The 25,559-nt window shown below is 47.9% G+C and overlaps 1 protein-coding gene across 1 annotated transcript in view; it reads left to right on the plus strand.

Annotated features, from left to right (window-relative positions):
* Positions 1-24,751, plus strand: part of tat (tyrosine aminotransferase) — a 108,755-nt gene extending 84,004 nt beyond the window's left edge. The window contains exons 8-11 of the mRNA XM_080188046.1: positions 131-259; positions 16,064-16,147; positions 16,245-16,343; positions 24,602-24,751. Of these exons, the coding sequence (XP_080044172.1) occupies positions 131-259; positions 16,064-16,147; positions 16,245-16,343; positions 24,602-24,751 (462 nt within the window). The remainder of the gene's footprint in view (positions 1-130; positions 260-16,063; positions 16,148-16,244; positions 16,344-24,601) is intronic.
* Positions 24,752-25,559: the final 808 nt, after the last annotated feature.

Below are 25,559 nucleotides of genomic sequence, written 5' to 3' on the forward strand. Positions count from 1 at the left end.
AATAGGGAACAGAGCGGAGTAAGTATAGAGATGTTACAATCAAAGAACTGATCATTCAACCTGGCCAGTCTGTTTTCATCATCTTATTGCATTCTCTAACACAAACTAAACCAATAATTTGTTCTAACAGGTCCGAGCTGGCCTGGTTTCTTTGAGTCAAAGAATTCTTGGCCCATGCACAATTGTACAAGGAGCACTGGAAAATATTCTGAACAAAACAACTCAAGAATTTTACGCTGGTACCATCAGCTTCCTGAAGGTAATGTGCTAAGCATTCTCACCCACTCTGGCTGATTTCTGATCACACTGATTAGAGCAGGGAATTCAGCCCATCTAATCCACATTGGCTCTCTGTAGAACAATCCAGTCAGTCACATTCCCCAGCTCATCCCTTTAGCCTTTTTAGTCTGAGCATGCAATGGAAGGAAGGCAGTGGTGTAGTGGAATTGTCACTAAACCAATAATCCAGACACCCATGGTAATGTGCTAACAGATGGTTTGAACTCAATAATCACCTCAGTCCTGAAAGGTTTATCCCTTATCTTCACTTTGAGGAGAGTGCAAGAGGAGGACACAGGGATAGATACTCAGCAGGGCTGTAAGGAGAGTGTGAGAGGAGGATTTAGAGGATTTAGACTAGCGTTAGAGTTGTGCAGTACTGGGATTGAGAGTGGATTTAGATTGTTGTTTACAGAATAGTCTATTTAATATATTTTAGCAAGAGTCTAACACCAGAGACCATCTGGTTAGCTGTTAATTAATTGAATAGAAACTTATTTTTAATTAAATAGTTGCTAGAGGTTAAAAATGGCAGTCAGCGGGATAGTAAGCATCTCCAGCGGGATGTGGGAAATTAAAGACAATTCAAAATTCCCTGATGACCACATCTACAGGAAGTGTGTCCAATTGCAGTTCCTGTCAGACTGCATGGATTGGTTGGAACGGCAGTTGAGAGAATGCAGGAACTGGAAAGCATCATAGACAGAAGTTTTAGAGATGTGTCAGCGTGGCCATTCCCCTTTCTGACAAATATACTATTTTCGTGGGGGTGAGGGGGGGAAATGGCCCATCAGGGGATGGTGACAGCAGCAGCTAGAGAAGTAGCACCACAGTTGGCTCTGTTGTACAGAGTGCAGTAGAGCAGTAGTAACAGATAGGCATGTAGAGTAGTAGTAACAGTGCAGTAGAGCAGTAGTAACAGATAGGCATGCAAAAGATGATGTGTTACCTCCCTGGGTGCCAAGATCAAGGATGTCTCTGAACGGCACAAGACATTCTTGAAGGGAGGGTGAGCAACCAGAGGTCATGGTACACATTGGTACTAATGACATAGGCAGGGAGAGTGAAGAGATCCTGCAAAGGGAGTTCAGAGAGTTAGGTACCAAATTGAAAAGTAGGACCTCTAAGATTGTAATCTTGGAATTAGTCCCTGTGCCACGTGCCAGTGAGGCTAGGAATATAAAAAGAGTACAGTTAAATATATGGCTAAAGGGCTGCTGTAAGAGGGAGGGCTTCAGATATATGGATCATTGAAATGTCTCCCAGGGTAGGTGAGACCTGTACAAGAAGGACAAGTTGCACTTAAACTGGAGGGCACCAATATCCTGGAGAGGGGGAGAGGTTTGCTAGTGTCACTTGGGAGAGTTTAAACTAATGTGACAGGGAGGGTGGAAATCAGAACCATGGGTCAGCAAATAAAATAACAGGAGTTTGAGATTATAGCTAGTAAGGCTAACAGGAAGAACAGACAGGGAGAGGTTACTGAACATAGTGGGGCTGGCATCTGAAGTGTATTTGTCTTAACACCAGGAGTATGATAGGTAAGGATGAACTTAGAACTTGGATTTATACATAAACTATGATGTTGTAGCAATTACAGAGACTTGGTTAAGCTGGGACAAGACTGGCAGCTTAATGTCCTGTGATTTAGAGTTTCAGGTGTGACAAAGAGGGATAGAGAGGGGAAGCTGTGTTATTGATTAGGGAGAATATCACAGTAGTACTGAGGGAGAACACCTTGGGCGGCTCATCCAGTGAGGCCATATGGGTAGACTTTGGAAAAACTATGCACTTATTAGTGATAGGCAGCACGGCTTTGTGCAGGGGAGGTTGTGTCTCACAAATAAGTGACAAAGATGATTGATGATGACAGGGAGATGGATGTTGTCTACATGGACTTTATCAAGGCCTTTGACAAGGTCCCTCGTGGCAGACTAATACAGATGGTGAAGCCACACGGAATCCACCACGAGCTGGTAAAATGAATACAGAGCAGACTTGGACATAGAAGAAAGAGTAACAGCTGAAGGGTGGATAGGGGTAAGGCAGTTGACGTGGTATATATGGATTTTAGTAAGGCGTTTGATAAGGTTCACCATGGTAGGCTTCTGCAGAAAATGCAGATGTATGGGATTGGGGGTAATCTAGGTACTTGGATCAGGAATTGGCTAGCAGATAGGAGACAGAGGGTGGTGGTTGATGGTAAATATTCGTCATGGAGTTCGGTTACGAGTGGTGTGCCTCAGGGATCTGTTTTGGGGCCACTGCTGTTTGTAATTTTTATTAATGATCTGGATGAGGGTATAGTTGGGTGGATTAGTAAGTTTGCTGATGACACCAAAGTCGGAGGTGTGGTAGATTGTGAGGAAGGGTGTCATAGTTTGCAGGGTGACTTAGACAGGTTGCAGAGCTGGGCCGAGAGGTGGCGGATGGAGTTTAATGTGGAGAAGTGTGAGGTAATTCATTTTGGTAGGAGTAACAGATGTGTTGAGTATAGGGCTAACGGGAGGACTTTGAATGGTGTGGAGGAGCAGAGGGATCTAGGTGTATGTGTACATAGATCCCTGAAAGTTGGGAATCAAGTAGATAAGGTTGTTAAGAAGGCGTACGTGTCTTGGCGTTTATTGGTAGGGGGATTGAATTTAGGAGTCGCAGCGTCATGTTGCAACTGTACACAACTCTGGTGCGGCCGCACTTGGAGTACTGTGTGCAGTTCTGGTCCCCACATTACAGGAAGGACGTGGAGGCTTTGGAGAGGGTGCAGAGGAGGTTTACCAGGATGTTGCCTGGTATGGAGGGGAGGTCCTATGAGGAGAGACTGAGGGATTTGGGGTTGTTTTCGCTGGAAAGAAGGCGGCTAAGAGGGGATCTTATTGAAACGTATAAGATGATTAGAGGTTTAGATAGGGTGGATAGTGATAGCCTTTTTCCTCGGATGGAGAAAGCTAGCACGAGGGGGCATGGCTTTAAATTAAGGGGGGGTAGTTATAGGACGGATGTCAGGGGTAGGTTCTTTACCCAGAGGGTGGTGAGGGATTGGAATGCCCTGCCTGCTGCAGTTGTAAATGCGCCTAGTTTGGGGGCATTTAAGAGATCCGTGGATAGGTTTATGGACGAAAAGGGATTGGTTTAGATTAGTGGGTCAGTGTTTTTTTTTAGAAAAACTGGTCGGCGCAACATCGTGGGCCGAAGGGCCTGTTCTGCGCTGTAATGTTCTATGTTCTATGTCTTCCTGGCTGGAGATCAGTGATCAGCGGTGTTCCAGAGGAATCAGTGCTGGGACCCTTGAAGGAGAATGTAGATAGTCTGATTGCTAAGTTGCTGACAGCACAAAGATTTAGAAGCATTAACATACAGACAGATCTAGGCTGAAAGTGACAAAGTTGTCAAGAAGGCCTATGGAATGCTTGCCTTCATCAATCGGGGCACATATAATAAAAATCGGCAAGTCATGTTGCAGCTCCAACACCACCAGAAGGATACAGAGACTCTGGAGGGGGTACAGAAAAGGTTTACCAGGGTGTACTCACTTACCTTCTCCTTGGCCTGTTATTTTAAATTGGGCTGCTTATTTTAAATTCACCTGCTTAATGGCAGCATGTGCCATAAGAAACAGGCTGTCCTGTTTTGCCTCAATTCTTTTCAACTCTGATGCAGACCTGGGGACATGCTGCAGTGCCCGAATCCCACCCAACCTGAGTCAGGAAGGTTGGGCAAAGAAGGCAAAGGAGACATTTAGCACAGTTGAGTGGATCTACTGTTGATTGCGACTCCGAGGAAGTTATGGTCCTATTCATCCTAAAGGATGACAAGCTCCCTGGACCATCCTAGGGTCTTAATAGAAATGGCTAAGAAATAAGGGATGCATTGGTTGTGTTATTCCAAAATTCCTTAGACTCTGGAAGAGTCGCAGGGGTTGGAAAACAGCTACTGTAACACCTTTATTCAATGAAGGAGTAAGACAAAAAGCAAAAGGTTACAGGCGCCTTGCATCTGGCACAGGGAAATTGCTACAATCCCATTCAGAATCAATATCAATGAGTTGGATGAAGGGAGTGTGTGGTAACCAGATTTGCTGATGACACAAGATGGGTAGGAAAGTAAATTGTGAAGAGGATATAAGGAGTTGGCAAAGAGGGACAGATAGGTTAAGTGCGTGGACAAAAATCTGGCAGATGGAGGATAATGCGGGAAAATGTGAACTTGTACATTTTGGCAGGAAAAATAGAAAAGCAGCAAATCATTTAAATTGAGAGATTGCAGAACTCTGAAATACAAAAGAACCTGGCTGTGCAGATACAACGATTAGTGTGCAGATACAACGAATGATTAGAAAGGCAAATGGAATGTTGATGTTTATTGTAAGGTGAATGGAACATAAAAATAGAAGGTTTAGCTACAATTGTACAGAGTGTAGGTGAAACTATATCTGGAGTACTGAGTGAGATTCTCCAGCCACGCTTGCCTGAAAACTGCAGATTCCCACCCAACTTCAATGGACCTTTGCATTGGCTGCCCCCGCCTGCTAGAATTCCACTGGTGGGAGGGATGGGGGCATTCCAGTTACTGTGTCCAGATTTCGTGTCCTTATTTGAAAAAAATATATTATTGTGTTAGAAATTTCATTTGATTCCTTCCTGGGATAAAGGGATTATCTCATGAGGAAAGGTTGGACAGGATGAGCTTGTATCCAATGGAGTTTAGAAGAGTGAGAGCTGAACTTTTTGAAATGTATCAGATCCTGGGGGAACTTGACAGGATGGATGATGAATGGATATTTCTGCATGTGGGAGAGACTAGTTTGGGGGACACAGTTTAAATCTCCTTTTAAGATGGAGATAGGGAGATTTTTTTTCTGAGGATTTTTGGTCTGTGGAATTCTCTTCTCCAGAGAGTAGTAGAGGCTGGATCATAGAATATAGAACATAGAACACTACAGCACAAACAGGCCCTTTGGCCCACAAGTTGCGCCGATCACATCTATACCTACCAAGCCATAGAACTATCTGTAATTTCCAATCCCATTAGATCCCATACACTCATCCAGAAGTCTTTTAAAAGACCCCAGCGAGTTTGCCTTTACCACCACTGACGGCAGCCAATTCCACTCACTCACCTCCCTCTGAGTGAAAAACTTACCCCGAACATCTCCTCTGTACTAGCTTCCCAGCACCTTAAACCTGTGTCCTCTCGTAGCGACCATTTCAGCCCTGGGAAATAGCCTCCGAGAATCCACCCCATCTATTCCTCTCAGCATCTTATAAACCTCTATCAGGTCACCTCTCAACCTTCATCTCTCCAGGGAGAAGAGACCTAGCTCCCTCAACCTATCTTCATAAGGCATGCCTCCCAATCCAGGCAACATCCTTGTAAATCTCCTCTGCACCCTCTCAATAGCTTCCACATCCTTCCTGCAGTGAGGCGACCAGAACTGCGCACAGTACTCCAAGTGGGGTCTGACAAGGGTCTTATAAAGTTGCAGCATTACCTCCCGACTCCTAAACTCAATCCCTCGATTAATGAAGGCCAGTACACCACACACCTTCTTGACCACATCCTCCACCTGCGAGGCCGATTTAAGAGTCCTGTGGACCCGGACCCCAAGATCCTTCTGTTCTTCAACCCAGCTAAGACTCCTGCCCTTGATATTGTACTCCTGCATCCCATTGGTCCTGCCAAAATGGACGACTACACATTTATCCGCGTTGAAGTCCATCTGCCACTTCTCCGCCCAGTCTTGCATCCTATCTATGTCACACTGCAACTTCTGACATCCCTCCAGACTATCCACAACACCACCAACCTTCGTATCATTGGCGAACTTACTAACCTGTCCCTCCACTTCCTCATCCAGGTCATTTATGAAAATGACAAACAGCAAAGGTCCTAGAACAGATGCCTGGGGCACTCCACTGGTGACCGACCTCCATGCAGGAAAAGACCCATCCACAACCACTCTCTGCCTTCTGCAGGCAAGCCAGTTCTGGATCCACAAGGCCAAAGCCCCTTGGATACCATGCCCTCTCACCTTCTCAAGAAGTCTTGCATGGGGGACCTTATCAAACGCTTAACTGAAGTCCATGTATACCACGTCTACCGCTCTTCCTTCGTCAATGTGTTCAGTCACATTTTCAAAGAACTCAACTAGGCTCGTAAGGCACGACCTGCCCTTGACAAAGCCGTGCTGACTATTCCTGATCATTCTAAACTTCTCTAAATGCTCATAAATCTTGTCCCTCAGAATCCTCTCCATCAACTTACCAACCACTGAGGTCAGACTCACCGGTCGGTAATTTCCTGGGCTATCCCTGTTCCCCTTCTTGAAAATAGGAACCACATCCGCAATCCTCCAATCCTCCAGAACCTCTCCCGTCTCCATCGACGATGCAAAGATCATCGCCAGGGGCTCTGCAATCACTTCCCTCACCTCCCACAGTAACCTGGGGTATATCCCATCCGGTCCCGGCGACTTATCTATATTGATAGAATTTAAAAGTTCCAACACATCCTCTTTCTTAACGTCCACATACTCAATCTTTTCAGTCTGCCTCAAACCTGTAGTACAACCTCCCAGATCACTTTCCACCGTGAATACCGAGGCAAAGTACTCATTAAGCACCTCTGCCATTTCTTCCGGTTCCACACAGACTTTTCCCCCTTCACCTTTTATAGGTCCTATCCCTTCTCTTCTCATCCTTTTACTCTTCACATATTTGTAGAAGGCCTTGGGATTCTCCTTAATCTTACCCGCCAATGCCTTCTCATGTCCCCTTCTGGCTCTCCTAATTTCCTTTTTAAGCTCCTTTCTACAAGCCTTATACTCCTCTAGATCCTTAACATCTCTTAGCTCTCTGAACCTTCTGTACACCTTTCTTTTCTTCCTGGCCAGGTTCACCACAACCTTCGTGCACCACGGCTCCCGCGACCTACCAAAACCTCCTTGTCTCATCGGAACGTTGTCGTGCAGAGCTCCAGACAAACATTCCTTGAAAATCTGCCACCTTCCTTCAGTACTTTTCCCCAAGAACACCTCCTTCCAGTTTATTCGTCCACTTGTCTGCCTGGTGTCATCATATTTCCCCTTACTCCAGACAAACACCTTCCTAGCCTGCCTGATCCTATCTCTTTCCAATGCAATTGTGAAGGAGATAGAATTATGATCTCCATCCCCGAGATGCTCTCCCATCGAGAGATCCGACACCTGTCCTGGTTCATTAGCCAGCACCAGGTCAAGTGCAGCCTCTCCTCTCATAGGCTTATCCACGTACTGTGTCAGGAAACCCTCCTGAACACACCTAACAAACTCCTCCCCATCCAAACCCCTTACCCTAGGGATATTCCAGTCGATGTTTGCGAAATTATAGTCTCCCATCACGACAACTCTGTTATTACTACATCTCTCTAGGATCTGTTTCCCTATCTGCACCTCAACTTCCCTGTCACTATTGGGCGGCCTATAGAATACACCCAGCAAAGTTGTCGACCCTTTGCTGTTCCTAACTTCCACCCACAGAGACTCTGTAGATAGTCCCTCCACGGCATCCTCCTTCTCTGCAGCCATGACACTGTCCCTGATCAACAGTGCCACTCCACCACCTCTTTTGCCCCCCTCCCTGTCCTTCCTGAAACATCTGACTCCCGGCACCTGAAGTACCCAGTCCTGTCCCTGAGAAATCCAAGTCTCTGTAATGGCCACCACATCATATTCCCAAGCAGCAATCCACACCCTAAGCTCATCTACTTTGTTCACTACACTCCTGACGTTAAAGTATTCATACCTCAGACCCTCGGTCTGGGCACTTCCCTTCTCCATCACCCGTCTAACCTCCCTCTCATACTGTCTACAGTCCTTCCCTACCCGGGAGCTAACCTCCTCGCTCTCAGTCTCCTCATCTCTGTTCCCTCCCCCCAACCTTTCTAGTTTAAAGCCCCCCCCCAGTATCCCTAGCCAATCTTCCCGCTAAGATATTGCTTCCCCTGGGATTTAAGTGCCACCCGTCTTTACTGTACAGGTCACACCTGCCCCTAAAGAGGTCCCAATGATCCAGGAACCGGAATCCCTGCCCCCTGCTCCAGTCCCTCAGCCACGCATTCACCCTCCACCTCATTCCATTCCTGCTCTCACTCTCCCGCGGCGCAGGCAGCAATCCTGAGATTACTACCCTCGCGTTCCTCTTTCTCAGCTGTCTACCTAATTCCCTATAATCCCTTTTCATGACCCCTTCCCTCTTCCTGCCTATGTCAGCGGTACCTATATAAACCACAACCTCCAGCTCCTCACCCTCCCCTTTCAGGATGTCTGGGATGCGTCCAGAGACATCCGGATCCCAGCTCCAGGGAGACAAACCACCATCCGCGACTCCCGTCTGCATCCGCAAAAACGCCTGTCTGACCCCCTCGCTATGGAGTCCCCTATTAACACTGCCTTGCTGCTCTCTTTCTTACTTTTTTGAAGTACTGGGTTGGACTCAGCTCCAGAGACCTGGCCACTGCTTCCTCCCCCAGGTGGGCTGTCCCCCCCCAGCAGTCCTCAGACAGGAATACTTATTTTGAAGGGGGACATCCACCGGTGAGCTCTCCATCACGTGAGCTTTCCCCTTCCTAACAGTTACCCACTTGCCTTCTTCCCGTTGCCCCGGTGTGACCAGTTGCCGGTAGCTCCTGTCAGTTACCTCCTCATTCTCTCTAATGAGACGAGGGTCCTCGAGCTGCAGTTCCAGTTCCTTAACCAGGTCCCGTAGGGACTGCAGCTCCACACACCCAGCACAGATATGGATGTCTGGGAGACCAGGAGCCTCCAGGACCTCCCAAATATTGCACTGGCAACAACATACTGGCCTCACACTCATACTTGTCCTTTTTAGAAATACAGAGAAGAAAGTAATAAAAACTTATAAACTTACCTTGCCGTCATAGAATTTATTCAACACAAAGTCGGACAGATTTTTGATAAACAATGGAGTTATGGGTTATAATGGGAGATAGGAAAGAGGAGTTGAGCCCACAACCAGATCAGCGATGATCTCATCAATTGGCTCAAAGGGCACAGTAGCTTACTCCTGCTTTTAAGTCCAATGTCCCAATATTCTGATCTTCGCCAGAGTGGGACAGTCCGGGAGCGAGGGGGCCAGACTGGGACAGTCCGGGAGCGAGGGGGCCAGACTGGGACAGTCCGGGAGCGAGGGGGCCAGACTGGGACAGTCCGGGAGCGAGGGGGCCAGACTGGGACAGTCCGGGAGCGAGGGGGCCAGACTGGGACAGTCCGGGAGCGAGGGGGCCAGACTGGGACAGTCCGGGAGCGAGGGGGCCAGACTGGGACAGTCCGGGAGCGAGGGGGCCAGACTGGGACAGTCCGGGAGCGAGGGGGCCAGACTGGGACAGTCCGGGAGCGAGGGGGCCAGACTGGGACAGTCCGGGAGCGAGGGGGCCAGACTGGGACAGTCCGGGAGCGAGGGGGCCAGACTGGGACAGTCCGGGAGCGAGGGGGCCAGACTGGGACAGTCCGGGAGCGAGGGGGCCAGACTGGGACAGTCCGGGAGCGAGGGGGCCAGACTGGGACAGTCCGGGAGCGAGGGGGCCAGACTGGGACAGTCCGGGAGCGAGGGGGCCAGACTGGGACAGTCCGGGAGCGAGGGGGCCAGACTGGGACAGTCCGGGAGCGAGGGGGCCAGACTGGGACAGTCCGGGAGCGAGGGGGCCAGACTGGGACAGTCCGGGAGCGAGGGGGCCAGACTGGGACAGTCCGGGAGCGAGGGGGCCAGACTGGGACAGTCCGGGAGCGAGGGGGCCAGACTGGGACAGTCCGGGAGCGAGGGGGCCAGACTGGGACAGTCCGGGAGCGAGGGGGCCAGACTGGGACAGTCCGGGAGCGAGGGGGCCAGACTGGGACAGTCCGGGAGCGAGGGGGCCAGACTGGGACAGTCCGGGAGCGAGGGGGCCAGACTGGGACAGTCCGGGAGCGAGGGGGCCAGACTGGGACAGTCCGGGAGCGAGGGGGCCAGACTGGGACAGTCCGGGAGCGAGGGGGCCAGACTGGGACAGTCCGGGAGCGAGGGGGCCAGACTGGGACAGTCCGGGAGCGAGGGGGCCAGACTGGGACAGTCCGGGAGCGAGGGGGCCAGACTGGGACAGTCCGGGAGCGAGGGGGCCAGACTGGGACAGTCCGGGAGCGAGGGGGCCAGACTGGGACAGTCCGGGAGCGAGGGGGCCAGACTGGGACAGTCCGGGAGCGAGGGGGCCAGACTGGGACAGTCCGGGAGCGAGGGGGCCAGACTGGGACAGTCCGGGAGCGAGGGGGCCAGACTGGGACAGTCCGGGAGCGAGGGGGCCAGACTGGGACAGTCCGGGAGCGAGGGGGCCAGACTGGGACAGTCCGGGAGCGAGGGGGCCAGACTGGGACAGTCCGGGAGCGAGGGGGCCAGACTGGGACAGTCCGGGAGCGAGGGGGCCAGACTGGGACAGTCCGGGAGCGAGGGGGCCAGACTGGGACAGTCCGGGAGCGAGGGGGCCAGACTGGGACAGTCCGGGAGCGAGGGGGCCAGACTGGGACAGTCCGGGAGCGAGGGGGCCAGACTGGGACAGTCCGGGAGCGAGGGGGCCAGACTGGGACAGTCCGGGAGCGAGGGGGCCAGACTGGGACAGTCCGGGAGCGAGGGGGCCAGACTGGGACAGTCCGGGAGCGAGGGGGCCAGACTGGGACAGTCCGGGAGCGAGGGGGCCAGACTGGGACAGTCCGGGAGCGAGGGGGCCAGACTGGGACAGTCCGGGAGCGAGGGGGCCAGACTGGGACAGTCCGGGAGCGAGGGGGCCAGACTGGGACAGTCCGGGAGCGAGGGGGCCAGACTGGGACAGTCCGGGAGCGAGGGGGCCAGACTGGGACAGTCCGGGAGCGAGGGGGCCAGACTGGGACAGTCCGGGAGCGAGGGGGCCAGACTGGGACAGTCCGGGAGCGAGGGGGCCAGACTGGGACAGTCCGGGAGCGAGGGGGCCAGACTGGGACAGTCCGGGAGCGAGGGGGCCAGACTGGGACAGTCCGGGAGCGAGGGGGCCAGACTGGGACAGTCCGGGAGCGAGGGGGCCAGACTGGGACAGTCCGGGAGCGAGGGGGCCAGACTGGGACAGTCCGGGAGCGAGGGGGCCAGACTGGGACAGTCCGGGAGCGAGGGGGCCAGACTGGGACAGTCCGGGAGCGAGGGGGCCAGACTGGGACAGTCCGGGAGCGAGGGGGCCAGACTGGGACAGTCCGGGAGCGAGGGGGCCAGACTGGGACAGTCCGGGAGCGAGGGGGCCAGACTGGGACAGTCCGGGAGCGAGAGGGCCAGACTGGGACAGTCCGGGAGTGAGAGGGCCAGACTGGGACAGTCTAGGAGATTCATGGATTCATGAAGGGAAACTCATGTTTGATGAATTTACTGGGTTTTTATGAAGATGTAATGAGTGCGGTTGACAGAAGGGAACCGGTGGATGTGTTATTAGATTTCCGGAAGGCGTTCGATAAGGTGCCTCACAAAAGGTTGCAGCATAAGATTAAGGTACACAGAGTTGGGGGTGAATTGTTAGCGTGGATTGAGGATTGGCTATCTAACAGGAAGCAGAGAGTTAGAATAAATGGGTGCTTTTCTGGTTGGCAGTTGGTGACTAGTGGCGTGCCGCAGGGATCGGTGCTGGGGCCTCAACTGTTTACCATATACATAGACGATCTGGAGGAGGGGACCGAGTGTAGGGTAACAAAGTTTGCTGATGACACAAAGATGAGTGGAAAAGCAAATTGCAAGAAGGATGCGGAAAGTCTGCAGAGAGATTTGGATAGGCTGAGTGAGTGGGCGAGGACCTGGCAGATGGAGTATAACGTTAGCAATTGTGAGGTTATCCACTTTGGAAGGAATAATAGTGAAATGGAATATTATTCAAACGGTGAAAAATTACAACATGCTACGGTGCAGAGGGACCTGGGGGTCCTTGTGCATGAATTGCAAAAACCCAGTCTGCAGGTGCAGCAGGTGATCAGGAAGGCGAATGGGATGCTGGCCTTTATAGCGAGGGAGATAGAATATAAAAGCAGGGAGGTCTTGCTGCAACTGTACAGGGCACTGGTGAGGCCGCAACTAGGGTATTGTGTGCAATTTTGGTCCCCTTGTTTGCGAAAGGATATACTGGCTTTGGAGGGAGTGCAGAGAAGGTTCACCAGGTTGATACCGGAGATGAGGGGATTAGATTATGAGGAGAGATTGAGTAGATTGGGCCTGTACTCATTGGAGTTTAGAAGGCTGAGGGGTGATCTTATAGAGACATATAAGTTAATGAAGGGGCTAGACAGGGTAGAGGCAGAGAGATTCTTTCCACTTAGGAAGGAAACAAAATAAGGGGGAATCAATTTAGAACGGAGTTGAGGAGGAACTTCTTCACTCAAAGGGTGGTGAATCTCTGGAATTGTCTGCCCATTGAAGTGGTGGAGGCTACCTTGCTAAATATATTTAAGTCTTGGGTAGATAGGCTTTTGATACACAGGGGAATTAAGGGTTATGGGGAAAGTGGAACTGATCCACTTCAGATCAGCCATGATCTTATTGAATGGCGGGGCAGGCTCGAGGGGCTAGATGGCCTACTCCTGCTCCTATTTCTTATGTTCTTATGGAACCATTTACAGATTCAGCTCTATTCCACAGGCAGCTGGTATTTCTGGAAAACATTTGGCTCAGAGCAGGGTAAACATGTCATGTTTGCTCAGGATAGAACAAAGAACAAAGAAAATTACAGCACAGGAACAGGCCCTTCAGCCCTCCAAGCCTGCACCGACCATGCTGCCCAACTGAACTAAAACCCCCTACCCTTCGGGGAACCATATCCCTCTATTCCCATCCTATTCATGGATTTGTCCAGATGCCGTTAAAAGTCATTACTGTATCTGCTTCTACTACCTTCCTCGGCAGCAAATTCCAGGCACCCACCACCCTCTGTCTAAAAAATCTGCCTCGTACATCTCCTCTAAACCTTGCCCCTTGCACCTTAAACCTATGGCCCCTAGTAATTGACACTTCCACCCTAGAAAAAAGATTCTGACTATTCACTCTGTGCATGCTCCTCATAGTCTTGTAGATTTCTATCAGCTTCTATAGAGCTAATGGATTTCTGTTTATAGATGGCGATTTCCTCTGATTTAAGGAATCAAAGATGGATTTAAGTGTGCAGGGTCATGCAGTGATGTGGTTACTGGGAGGAGCTAGGTCTGTACCAGAGAAAAGCAGCTTTTCAGTTCTGGCTGGGGTTTGTTTAAAGCAGAAGTTTTCTGCAAGTTGCTGAAACTCATCTCCTCTGAAAGCTTCAAAACTGTCTACACTCATTCTAGCAAGCATATTTATGGTTGCTAACTGTATTTAAAGGGGCATTGTTCTATGAGGATGTGTCTAGGGCAGTGGATAGAGGAGAGCCGGTGGATGTGGTCTTTCTGGATTTTCAGAAGGCGTTTGACAAGGTACCTCACAAGAGGTTATTGCAGGAGGTCAGGGGACATGGAGTTGGGGGTAGGGTGTTAGCGTGGATAGAGGATTGGTTGTCAAATAGGAGGCAGAGAGTGGGGGTCAATGGGTGCTATTCGGATTGGCGGTTGGTGACTAGTGGGGTGCCCCAGGGGTCGGTGCTGGGGCCTCAGCTATTTACCATTTATATAGATGATCTGGAGGAGGGAACCGAGTGTAGGGTGTCGAAATTTGCTGATGACACCAAGATTGGGGGAAAGGCAAATTGTGCAGAGGGTGTGGAGAGTCTGCAGAAGGATCTAGATAGGCTGGGCGAATGGGCCAGGAAATGGCAAATGGAATTTAATGTTGGCAAGTGTGAGGTGGTCCACTTTGGTAGGAAGAATGGTAGGAAGGACTATTACTTACGGGGCGAAAAACTGCAGCAGGCGACAGTGCAGAGGGACCTCGGGGTCCTTGTGCATGAGTCGCGAAAACCCAGCTTGCAGGTGCAGCAGGTGGTCAGGAAGGCGAATGGGATGCTGGCCTTCATAGCGAGGGGGATTGAATATAAAAGTAGGGAGGTCTTGCTGCAGCTGTATAGGGCATTGGTGAGGCCGCAGCTGGAGTACTGTGTGCAGTTTTGGGCGCCGCACCTGCGCAAGGATATTTTGGCCTTGGAGGGAGTGCAGAGGAGGTTTACTAGGCTGATGCCAGAGTTGAGGGGGTTGAGCTATGAGGAGAGGCTGAATAAACTAGGCTTGTACTCGTTAGAGTTTAGAAGAATGAGGGGAGATCTCATTGAGACGTATAAGATGATGAATGGGATGGATAGGATAGAGGTGGAGAGACTCTTCCCGCTCAAAAAAGACAGTAGGACTAGGGGGCACAGCCTCAAGATAAAGGGGAGGCGGTTTAGAACGGAGTTGAGGAGGAACTTCTTCACTCAAAGGGTGGTGAATCTCTGGAATTCTCTGCCCGTTGAAGTGGTGGAGGCTGCCTCGCTAAATATTTTTAAGACGCGGGTTGATGGGTTTTTGATAAGAGAGGGGGTTAAGGGTTATGGGGAGAGGGCGGGAAAGTGGAACTGAGCCACGACAGATCAGCCATGATCTTATTGAATGGCGGGGCAGGCTCGAAGGGCTAGATGGCCTACTCCTGCTCCTATTTCTTATGTTCTTATGTTCTAAGTCTATAAGAGGAATGTTGCTTATTTGGAACTGAAGCAGTGATAAGTTAGAAAGTAAAGTTATTTCATTTTTAAATTTGATCAACTGTTAATAGTTAAGCTGCTTCATTTATAGTCATATTTAAACTATGTTGTTAAATAAAATTTGTTTTACTATAAAAGATTCCTAATTTGTCAGTGGAATTACTCCTGGAGCGAAATATCCTTTCCTCACATTTATACCAAAATAGAAAATGTGTTGGGATCTAGCTCGGCTCCATCATATACCTTGGGGTTCTGGTCCAGGACCCTAACAGGAGTACAAAGGAAATTTGGGTGATTTCAGGTCTGAAGGCAGAGGAGACAAGCAAGCTGATGCAAGAACAAGGGAATAATAATTAAACAAGAGCAAAAACATATCAAAGGCATCTCAGAATGCCAGTTTGGGCTAAGTGTTTCTCAAAGTGTTCACAAATAATCAAAGTATAGACGTTTAAGTTGCAGCTGTACAAAACTCTGGTGCGGCCTCACTTGGAGTAATGCATACAGTTCTGGTCGCCACATTATAGGAAGGATGTGGAAGCATTGGAAAGGGTGCAGAGGAGATTTACCAGGATGTTGCCTGGTATGGTGGGAAGGTCTTATGAAGAAAGGCTAAGGAACCTGAGGCTATTTTCGTTAGAGAGAAGAAGGTTAAGAGGTGACTTAATAGAGGCATACAAGATGATCAGAGGATTAGATAGGGTTGACAGTGAGAGCCTTTTTCCTCAGATGGTGATGGCTAGCATGACGGGACATAGCTTTAAATTGAAGGGTGATAAATACAGGACAGATGTCAGAGGTAAGTTCTCTACTCAGAGGGTAGTAAGGGCATGGAATGCCCTGCCTGCAACAGTAGTGGTTTCGCCAATATTAAGGGAATTTAAATGGTCATTGGATAAACATATGGATGATATTGGAATAGTGTAGGTTAGTTGGGCTTTAGATTGGTTTCAGAGGTCATCGCAACCTCGAGGGCCGAAGGGCCTGTACTGCGCTGTAATGTTCTATGTTCATGTTCTACATTTATTTGGACAAAGAGCTGATTGGTAATTGGGAAACTAAAAGAAAATTACTGAAGTCGGAATTAAGACGGAATCAATTTTGACTTTTCTTTCCTCAGTCCAATGCAGACCTGTGTTTTGATGCCCTTGTAATGGTTCCCGGCTTACAACCAATCAGACCTTGTGGTGCCATGTATCTGATGGTAAGTTGGGTGGAACTACGTATTGACTAAAACTTTGAAATCTCCAATTCCCATTTGATAATCTCGGATTCTCATTTCTTCATTTCTGTTTTGTCAGGTTGCAATTGATATGGACGATTTTCCAGAGTTTGAGAGCGACATTGACTTCACCGAACGACTGATTGCAGAACAGTCAGTTTTCTGCCTTCCCGCCACGGTAACCCATTTCCTTGAGCTCAAACTAAAACCTTATTCAGCAGTGAGGCTGAAGGAGGCAATTAGGCCCAGAATTCTGCTGTCCTTCAGTGATAGGTCAACTACACTGGTATCAACTCAAATGCAAGTAAATGACCAGAGCAGAAAGTCTCATCATGACATCAATTTTTTTTGACACTGCGGCCTAGCACTGCAGAATATTGGGCACGCAGCTCTGAACTGATGTGAGCGCTAATGTGGCCTTCCAAGGAAATACTGGGTGGAAGTCACTCACATCCTCACATTGTGTCACAACAGAGAATGCAGCCTGAATATTTACCCTTCCCCTACCTTCACGAGAAAAATCTCAACTGTTCAAATGGGGAAAATCCAAAGAGAATGTTGGGGTGCTCGTCAAGGAGACAAAGTAGCCTTAATGATTAAAGATGAAGTCAGTTAGAGTCATAGAGGTTTACAGCATGGAAATAGCTTCCTACTGTTCACTCTATCTAAACCCTTCATAATCTTGTACACCTCTGTTAGGTCTCCCCTCATTCTCCGTCTTTCCAAGGAGAATAACCCCAATTTGTCCAATCTTTCCTCATAACCCAGTCCTTCCATACCAGGCAGCATCCTGGTAAACCTCCTCTGCACTCTCTCCAGGGTCTCCACGTCTTTCCGGTAGTGCGGCGACCAGAACTGGACGCAGTACTCCAAATGTGGTCTAACCAACGTTCTATACAACTGCAACATTAGACACCAGCTTTTATACTCTATACCCCTTCCTATAAAGGCAAGCATACCATAAGCCTTCTTCACCACCTTCTCCACCTGTACTGCCACCTTCTCAGACTTGTGAACTTGCACACCTAGGTCCCTCTGTGTTTCTATACTCTTAATAGTCCTACCATTTATTGTATAACTCCCCCCTACATTAGTTCTTCCAAAATGTATCACCTCACATTTATCTAGATTAAATTCCATCTGCCATTTCTCTGCCCAATTTACCAGCCTATCTATATCCTGCTGTATTGTCTGACACTGTTCATCACTATCAGCAAGTCCAGCCATCTTCGTGTCATCTGCAAACTTGCTGATCACACCAGTTACTCCTTCTTCCAAATCATTTATATATATCACAAATAGCAGAGGTCCCAGTACTGGGCCCTGCAGCACACCACTAGTCACAGACCTCCAGCTATAAAAAGACCCCTCCACTACTACCCTCTGTCTCTTGTTACCAAGCCAGTTCTCAACCCATCTAGACACCTGTCCTTGTATCCCATGAGCCTTAACCTTTTTCACCAACCTGCCATGAGGGACTTTGTCAAACGCCTTACTGAAATCCATATAGACGACATCCACGGCTCGTCCTTCGTCAACTGTTTTTGTCACCTCCTCAAAACATTCTATCAGATTCGTAAGGCACGACCTCTCCTTTACAAAGCCATGTTGCCTGTCACTAATCAGATTGCTATGTTCTAAATGCGTATACATCCTATCTCAAAGAATCCTCTCTAACAACTTCCCTACCACTGACGTCAAGCTCACTGACCTATAATTACCCAGGTTATCCCTACTACCGTTTTTAAACAACGGTACCACATTCGCTACCTTCCAGTCCTCTGGGACCTCACCTGTGTCCAAAGAAGAGACAAAGATTTCCGTCAGAGGCCCAGCAATTTCATCTCTCATCTCCCTGAGCAGCCTCGGATAAATGCCATCAGGCCCCAGAGATTTATCTGTTTTAATATTACCTAAAAACTCTAACACTTCCTCCCTTGTAATGGAGATTTTCTCCAACGGTCCAACAATTCCCTCCAAGACACTTCCAGACAACAAGTCCCTCTCCTTTGTGAATACTGATGCAAAGTATTCATTCAGGATCTCCCCCATTCCCTCGGGCTCTAAACATAGTTCCCCTCCTTTGTCCCTAAGAGGACCGATTTTTTCTCTAACCACCCTTTTGTTCCTAACATATGAATAAAATGCCTTTGGATTTTCCTTAATCTTGTCTGCCAAGACCATTTCGTGCCCCCTTTTTGCCCTTCTAACTCCCCGTTTGAGTTCCCTCCTACTCTCTCTGTAATCCTCCAAAGCTCGCTCTGTTCTCAGTTGCCTGGACCTAACATACGCCTCTCTTTTCTTCCTGATCAAGTTCTCAATATCCCTAGTTATCTACGATTCTCTAATCCTGCCTTTCCTATCCTTCCTCTTAACCGGCACATGTCTGTCCTGTTATCAGTTGTCCCTTAAAAGACTCCCACGTGCCGAACGTGGACTTACCCTCAAACAACCTCTCCCAATCAGTGGCTAACAGTTCCTGCCTAATCCAGCTGTATCTAGCCTTCCCCAATTTAGCACCCTCCCCTTCGGACAACACTCATCCTTTTCCATTAGTATCCTGAAGTAGACAGAATTGTGGTCACTATTTGCCACATGTTCCCCTACTGATACCTCAACCACCTGACCAGGCTCATTTCCCAGAACTAAATCCAGTATAGCCCCCTTTCTAGTCGGGCTAGCTACTGCTCCAAAGAACCTTCCAGTACACATTTTACAAATTCCTCCCCTTCTGGACCCCCAGCCCTAGGCACCTTCCAATCCACACCAGGGAAATTAAAATCTCCCACTACAACAGCCCTATTTTTTCTGCACCTATCCAGAATTTCCTTACATATACTTTCTTCCACTTCCCGCAGGCTATTGGGTGGCCTATAGTATACCCCCAGCATAGTGATTGCTCCCTTCCTATTTCTGAACTCCACCCACAGCGACTCATTTTCCAACTCCTCTAAATTGTTCTCCCTCTGCACCACTGTAATGTGCTCCCTAACTAACAATGTCACTCCCCCACCTCTTTTTGACCTTCCTCTGTTGTGCCTGAAACACTTATACCCCGGAATATTTAGCTGCCAGTCCTGCCCTTCTTTTAACCATGTCTCTATCACTGCTACCACATCCAAATTCCGTGTAAGCATTAAGGCTCTAAACTCGTCTGTCTTACCCGTTACGTTCCTCGCGTTGAAGCAGATGCACTCCAGATCTCCAGGCCCACTCGGGTCCTCCTTCTCCAGGATGATCCTCATGTTATCTAACCTTTCCCCGGCACCCAACTCGCTCCCAATCCCAGTGCCTACTGAGCTATTGGTTTCACCCCCCCCCCCCCCCCCCCCACATTAGTTTAAACCCTGCCAAAACACTCCAGTTAACCTCCCAGCTAAGATACTTGTACCCTTCCCATTTAAGTGTTCCCCATCCTTCCTATACAGGTGCCGTTCTCTCATGAAAACTTCTCAATGATCAACAAATTTAAAACCCTCCTTCTTGCACCAATCCTGCAGCCACGCATTCAGTTGAAGGATCTCGCTGTTCCTAGCCCCATTGGGCACTGGTCGCAGTCCAGAGATTGCCACCCTGGTGGCCTTACTCTTTAGTCTAGCACCCATCTCCCTAAATTGCTAACGTATTTCCCCCTGCTCTTCCTTCCTACGTCCTTCTCACCTATATGCACAATCACGTCCGTTTGATTCCCTTCGCCTTCTAATATTCCTTCTACCCTCTCTGAGGCATCCTGTACCCCTGCACCAAAGGATAACCAAAAAGGCAAATGAGGGCAGTGCAGTTGATGTTGTCTACATGGACTTTGGCAAGGTACCGTACGGTGGGTTGTTGCATAAGGTTAAATCTCATGGGATCCAGCTAAATGGATACACCATTGACTTCTTGACAGAAAACAGGGGTGTTTGTAGAGGGTTGCTTTTCAAACTGGAGGCCTGTGACTGGCAGTGTGTCTCAGGGATCAATGCTGGGTCCACTGTTATTTGTCACGTATATTAATGATTTGGATGAGAATTTAGGAGGCATGGTTAGTAAGTTTGCAGATGACACCAAGATTGGTGGCAAAGTGGATAGTGAAGAAAGTTATCTCCAATTGCAACGGGATCTTGATTTATCGAGCCAGTGAACTGACAAATGGCAGATGGAATTTAATTTAGATAAATGCGAGGTGATGCATTTTGGTAGATCGAACGAGTGCAGGACTTATTTAGTTAATGGTAGAGCGTTTGGGAGAGTTACATAACAAAGAGATCTAGGGGTACGTGTTCATAGTTCATTGAAAGTGGAGTCACAGTTGGACAGAGTGGTGAAGAAGGCATTCAGCATGCTTGTTTCATTGATCAGAACATTGAATACAGTAGATGGGATGCCTTGTTGAAGATGTACAAGACATTGGTAAGGCTACACTTGGAATACTGTGTACAGTTCTGCTCACTCTATTATAGAAAGGATATTATTAAATTAGAAAGAATGCAGAAAAGATTTACTAGAATGCTACCGGAACTTGATGGTTTGAGGTATAAGGAGAGAAAAAATCCCAGTCTATCCAGCATCTCCTTATAATACAATCCATCAAGTCCCGACAGCATCCTAGTAAATCTTTTCTGCACTCTTTCTAGTTTAATAATATCCTTTCTATAATAGTGATCAGAACTGTATTCCAAGTGTGACCTTACAAACCTCTTGTACAACTTCAACAATCATCCGAACTCCTGTTTCAATGTTATGACCAATGAAACTAAGCATGCTGAGTGCCTTCTTCACCACCCTGTCCACCTGTGACTCCACTTTCAAAGAGCTATGAAACTGTACTATTAACTGAGTAAGTCCTGCCCGATTCAATCAACCAAAATGCATCACCTCTCATTTATCTAAATTAAACTCCACCTGCCATTCATTGGCGTACTGGCCCAATTGATCAAGATCCCCTTGCAATCCCAGATAACTTCTTCACTATCCACTACACCACCAATTTTGGTGTTATCTGCAAACCTAGTAACCATGCCTCCTATATTCTCATCCAAATCATTAATATAAATGACAATTATCAGTGGACCCAGCACTGATCCCTGAGGCACACCGCTGGTCACAGGTCTCCAGTTTGAAAAACAACCACCTACAACCACCCTCTGTTTTCTGTCATCCAGCCAATTCTGTATTCAACTGTATCCAATGTAATGATTCATGTAGCCTGACTGTAAAGGTACATAATTTATAACAGAATGCAAAGTAAAACCACTGCCATGGTGTACACACAGTGGTCCCTATCTGGGACTACAGTTCAGCAGGCCCAGTCCTGGGCCTGCCATATAAAAGGCTCATGTAAGAAGTCCCAAGTGGGGAGGCCACTCACTGCTTGTTACCAGGTGAACTCATACTTAACTGGTCCCACAGGGAAATCAATCAGTGATTCCCCATGGACCTGATGGTGGTTATCCAGTTACAATAAGGGGGTGTGGGATATATCAGTGTTACAGTGAGAGGTATGGGGTATATCAGAGTATTACAGTGACGTTGTGGTACTGTCTCTGGACGTGCAATCTATAGACCTAGGACAAGATCCCAGGTTGAAATCCCGCCGTGGCAGAAGGTGAAATTTGAGTTCAATAAAATTCTGGAATTGAAAGTCTAATAATGACCATGAAATCATTGTTTATTGTCCTTTAGAACCATAGAACATTACAGCACAGAAACAGGCCTTTTGGCCTTTCTTGGCAGTACCGAACCATTTTTAGAACATAGAATACTACAGCACAAACAGGCCCTTTGGCCCACAAGTTGCGCCGATCACATCTATACCTACCAGGCCATAGAACTATCTGTAAGTTCCAATCCTATTAAATCCCATGTACTCATCCAGAAGTCTTTTAAAAGACCCCAGCAAGTTCGCCTTTACCACCACCAACGGCAGCCGATTCCACTCACTCACCACCCTCTGAGTGAAAAACTTACCCCTAACATCTCCTCTGTACTTGCTTCCCAGCACCTTAAACCTGTGTCCTCTCATAGCGACCATTTCAGCCCTGGGAAATAGCCTCCGAGAATCCACCCTATCTATTCCTCTCCACATTTTATAAACCTCTATCAGGTCGCCTCTCAACCTTTGTCTCTCCAGGGAGAAGAGACCTAGCTCCCTCAACCTATCTTCATAAGGCATGCCTCCTAATCCAGGCATCATCCTTGTAAATCTCCTCTGCACCCTCTCAATAGCTTCCACATCCTTCCTGTAGTGAGGCGACCAGAACTGCGCACAGTCTCACTGACTAGTCTCTGCCTACTCTCACTGATCTGCACCTGCGTCACATCCCTCCACTCCCCTCTCATCCATGTACCTGTCCAAAGTTTTTCTTAAATGTTAAAAGTGAGCCCGCATTTACCACTTCATCTGGCAGCTCATTCCACACTCCCACCACTCTCTGTGTGAAGAAGCCCCCTCCCAATATTCCCTTTAAACTTTTCCCCTTCACCCTCAACCCATGTCCTCTAGTTTTTTTCTCCCCTAGACTCAGTGGAAAAAGCCTGCTTGCATTCACTCTATCTATACCCATCAAAATCTTATACACCTCTATCAAATCTCCCCTCATTCTTCTACGCTCCAGGGAATAAAGTCCCAACCTATTCAACCTTTCTCTGTAACTCAGTTTCTCAAGTCCTGGCAACATACTTGTAAACCTTGTCTGCACTCTTTCAACCTTATTTACATCCTTCTTGTAATTAGGTGACTAAAACTGCACACAATACTCTAAATTCGGCCTCACCAATGTCTTATACAACCTCACCATAACATTCCAACTCTTATACTCAATACTTTATTTATAAAAGCCAATGTACCAAAAGCACTCTTTCGACCCTATCTACCCGTGACGCCACTTTAGGTTTACTAGGCTGATGCCGGAGTTGAGGGGGTTGAGCTATGAGGAGAGGCTGAATAAACTAGGCTTGTACTCGTTAGAGTTTAGAAGAATGAGGGGAGATCTCATTGAGACGTATAAGATGATGAATGGGATGGATAGGGTAGAGGTGGAGAGACTCTTCCCGCTCAGAAAGGACAGTAGGACTAGGGGGCACAGCCTCAAGATAAAGGGGGGGGAGCGGTTTAGAACAGAGTTGAGGAGGAACTTCTTCACTCAAAGGGTGGTGAATCTCTGGAATTCTCTGCCCGTTGAAGTGGTGGAGGCTGCCTCGCTCAATATTTTTAAGACGCGGGTTGATGGGTTTTTGATAAGCGAGGGGATTAAGGGTTATGGGGAGAGGGCGGGAATGTGGAACTGAGCCACGACAGATCAGCCATGATCTTATTGAATGGCGGGGCAGGTTCGAAGGGCTAGATGGCCTACTCCTGCTCCTATTTCTTATGTTCATATGTATTCCCAGATCCCTCTGTTCTACTACACCCTTCAGTGTCCTACCATTTACCATGTATGTTCTACCTTGGTTTGTCCTTCCAAAGTGCAATACCTCACACTTGTCTGCCTTAAACTCCATCTGCCATTTTTTAGCCCATTTTTCTAGTTGGTCCAAGTCCCTCTGCAAGCTTTGAAAACCTTCCTCACTGTCCACTACACCTCCAATCTTTGTATCATCAGCAAATTTGCTGATCCAATTTACCACATTATCATCCAGATCATTGATATAGATGACAAACAACAATGGACCCAGCACCGATCCCCTTGGCACACCACTAGTCACAGGCCTCCACTCAGAGAAGCAATCCTCCACTTCCGCTCTCTGGCTTCTCCCATTGAGCCAATGTCTAATCCAATTTACTACCTCCCCATGTATACCCAGCGACTGAACCTCCCTGACGAACCTCCCATGCGGGACCTTGTCAAAGGCCTTACTGAAGTCCATGTGGACAACATCCACCGCCTTCCCTTCATCCACTTTCCTGGTAACCTCCTCGAAAAACTCTAACAGATTGGTTAAACATGACCTACCACGCACAAAAGCCATGTTGACTCTCCCTAATAAGTCCCTGTCCATCCAAGTATTTGTAGATCCTATCCCTTTCAATAATTTACTGACTACTGACGTTAAACTTACCGGCCTATAATTTCCCGGATTACTTTTTGAGCCTTTTTTAAACAACAGAACAACATGAGCTATCAACATGATCTTTCTTTTGGGAAGGAAGTCTGCCAACCTTACCTGGTCTGGCCTACATGCGACGCCAGAGGCACAGAAGTTTGGTTGATTCTCAAATTCCCTCTGGAATCGAGGGCATTTAGGGATGGGCAATAAATGCTGGCCCACCCAGCAATGCTTGTGTCTCAAAAAAATGAATAAAAACAAAATCAGAGTATTACACTAAAGGGAATTATGATTGAAATTCATAGTAAAGGCATTCGCTGACTTGTTTTTTCCTGAGATTTGTTCTGAGGCAGTGAAAGTGCAGAAATGATTCTTTGAAATGTTTAACGCCACATCTTTATTCAACAGTGTTTTGAATATCCAAACTACTTCAGAGTGGTTTTAACTGTTCCAGAAGACCTGATGCTGGAGGCATGTAACCGCATCCGTGAATTCTGCGAGGAACATTTCCAAGCTCACGGGAATTGCACTGTACCCGATATTGAATGCGACAAGTGAGGCTGCTTTGGAGGATTTGCTGGGCATCTTTAATGACAGACTGCGGTTCAGTCTGAACTATTTAACTCAAGTCTAATATAATTTAAAAATGTCTGTACAAAGATTAATTTATTATTTACGTGAAGTAATTCACATGAAACTTAATCTGGATCATGGAGCCTTGGTGTTTACTGGTGAATCCCCAATTTATCAAGGATTGATGTGGAGATGCTGGAGTTGGTCTGGGATAGGCACAGTAAGTAGTCTCACAACATCAGGATAAAATCCAACAGATTTATTTGGTAGCACCAACTTTCGGAGCACCAGAGCATTGATCCTTCATCAGATGAGTCTCACCTGATGAAAGTGCAGCGCTCCAAAAGTTGGTGCTACCAAATAAACCTGTTGGACTTTAACCTGGTGTTGTGAGACTACTTACTGTATCAAAGATTGGTTTCAACATTTTTGACACTGTATAGGTAATGTTCTGATCATACAGAGACCTATAACTCTGTATGATCAGCATTGACACTATAACTAATATATTACACAATTACTTTGTTGGTGAACACTTTTTCTCCAAGGATATCTCCCATATGTGCTGCAACCCAGCTCATACAGAAGCATGGGATTAAAGAACAAAGAAAAATACAGCACAGGAACAGGGCCTTCAGCTTTCCAAGGCTTTGCCAATCATGATGCCATAACTAAGCCATAAAAAAAACCTTCTACCCTTACTCAGTCCATATCCCTCTATTTATTCCCAATTCATGTACCCACCTAGATGCCTCTTAAATGTTGCTAATGTGCCTGTTTCCACCACCTCCTC

Source organism: Carcharhinus amblyrhynchos, chromosome 4, assembly GCF_965287045.1.
Source record: "Carcharhinus amblyrhynchos chromosome 4, sCarAmb.v2.hapA, whole genome shotgun sequence".
In the NCBI taxonomy this organism is placed as follows: domain Eukaryota; kingdom Metazoa; phylum Chordata; class Chondrichthyes; order Carcharhiniformes; family Carcharhinidae; genus Carcharhinus; species Carcharhinus amblyrhynchos.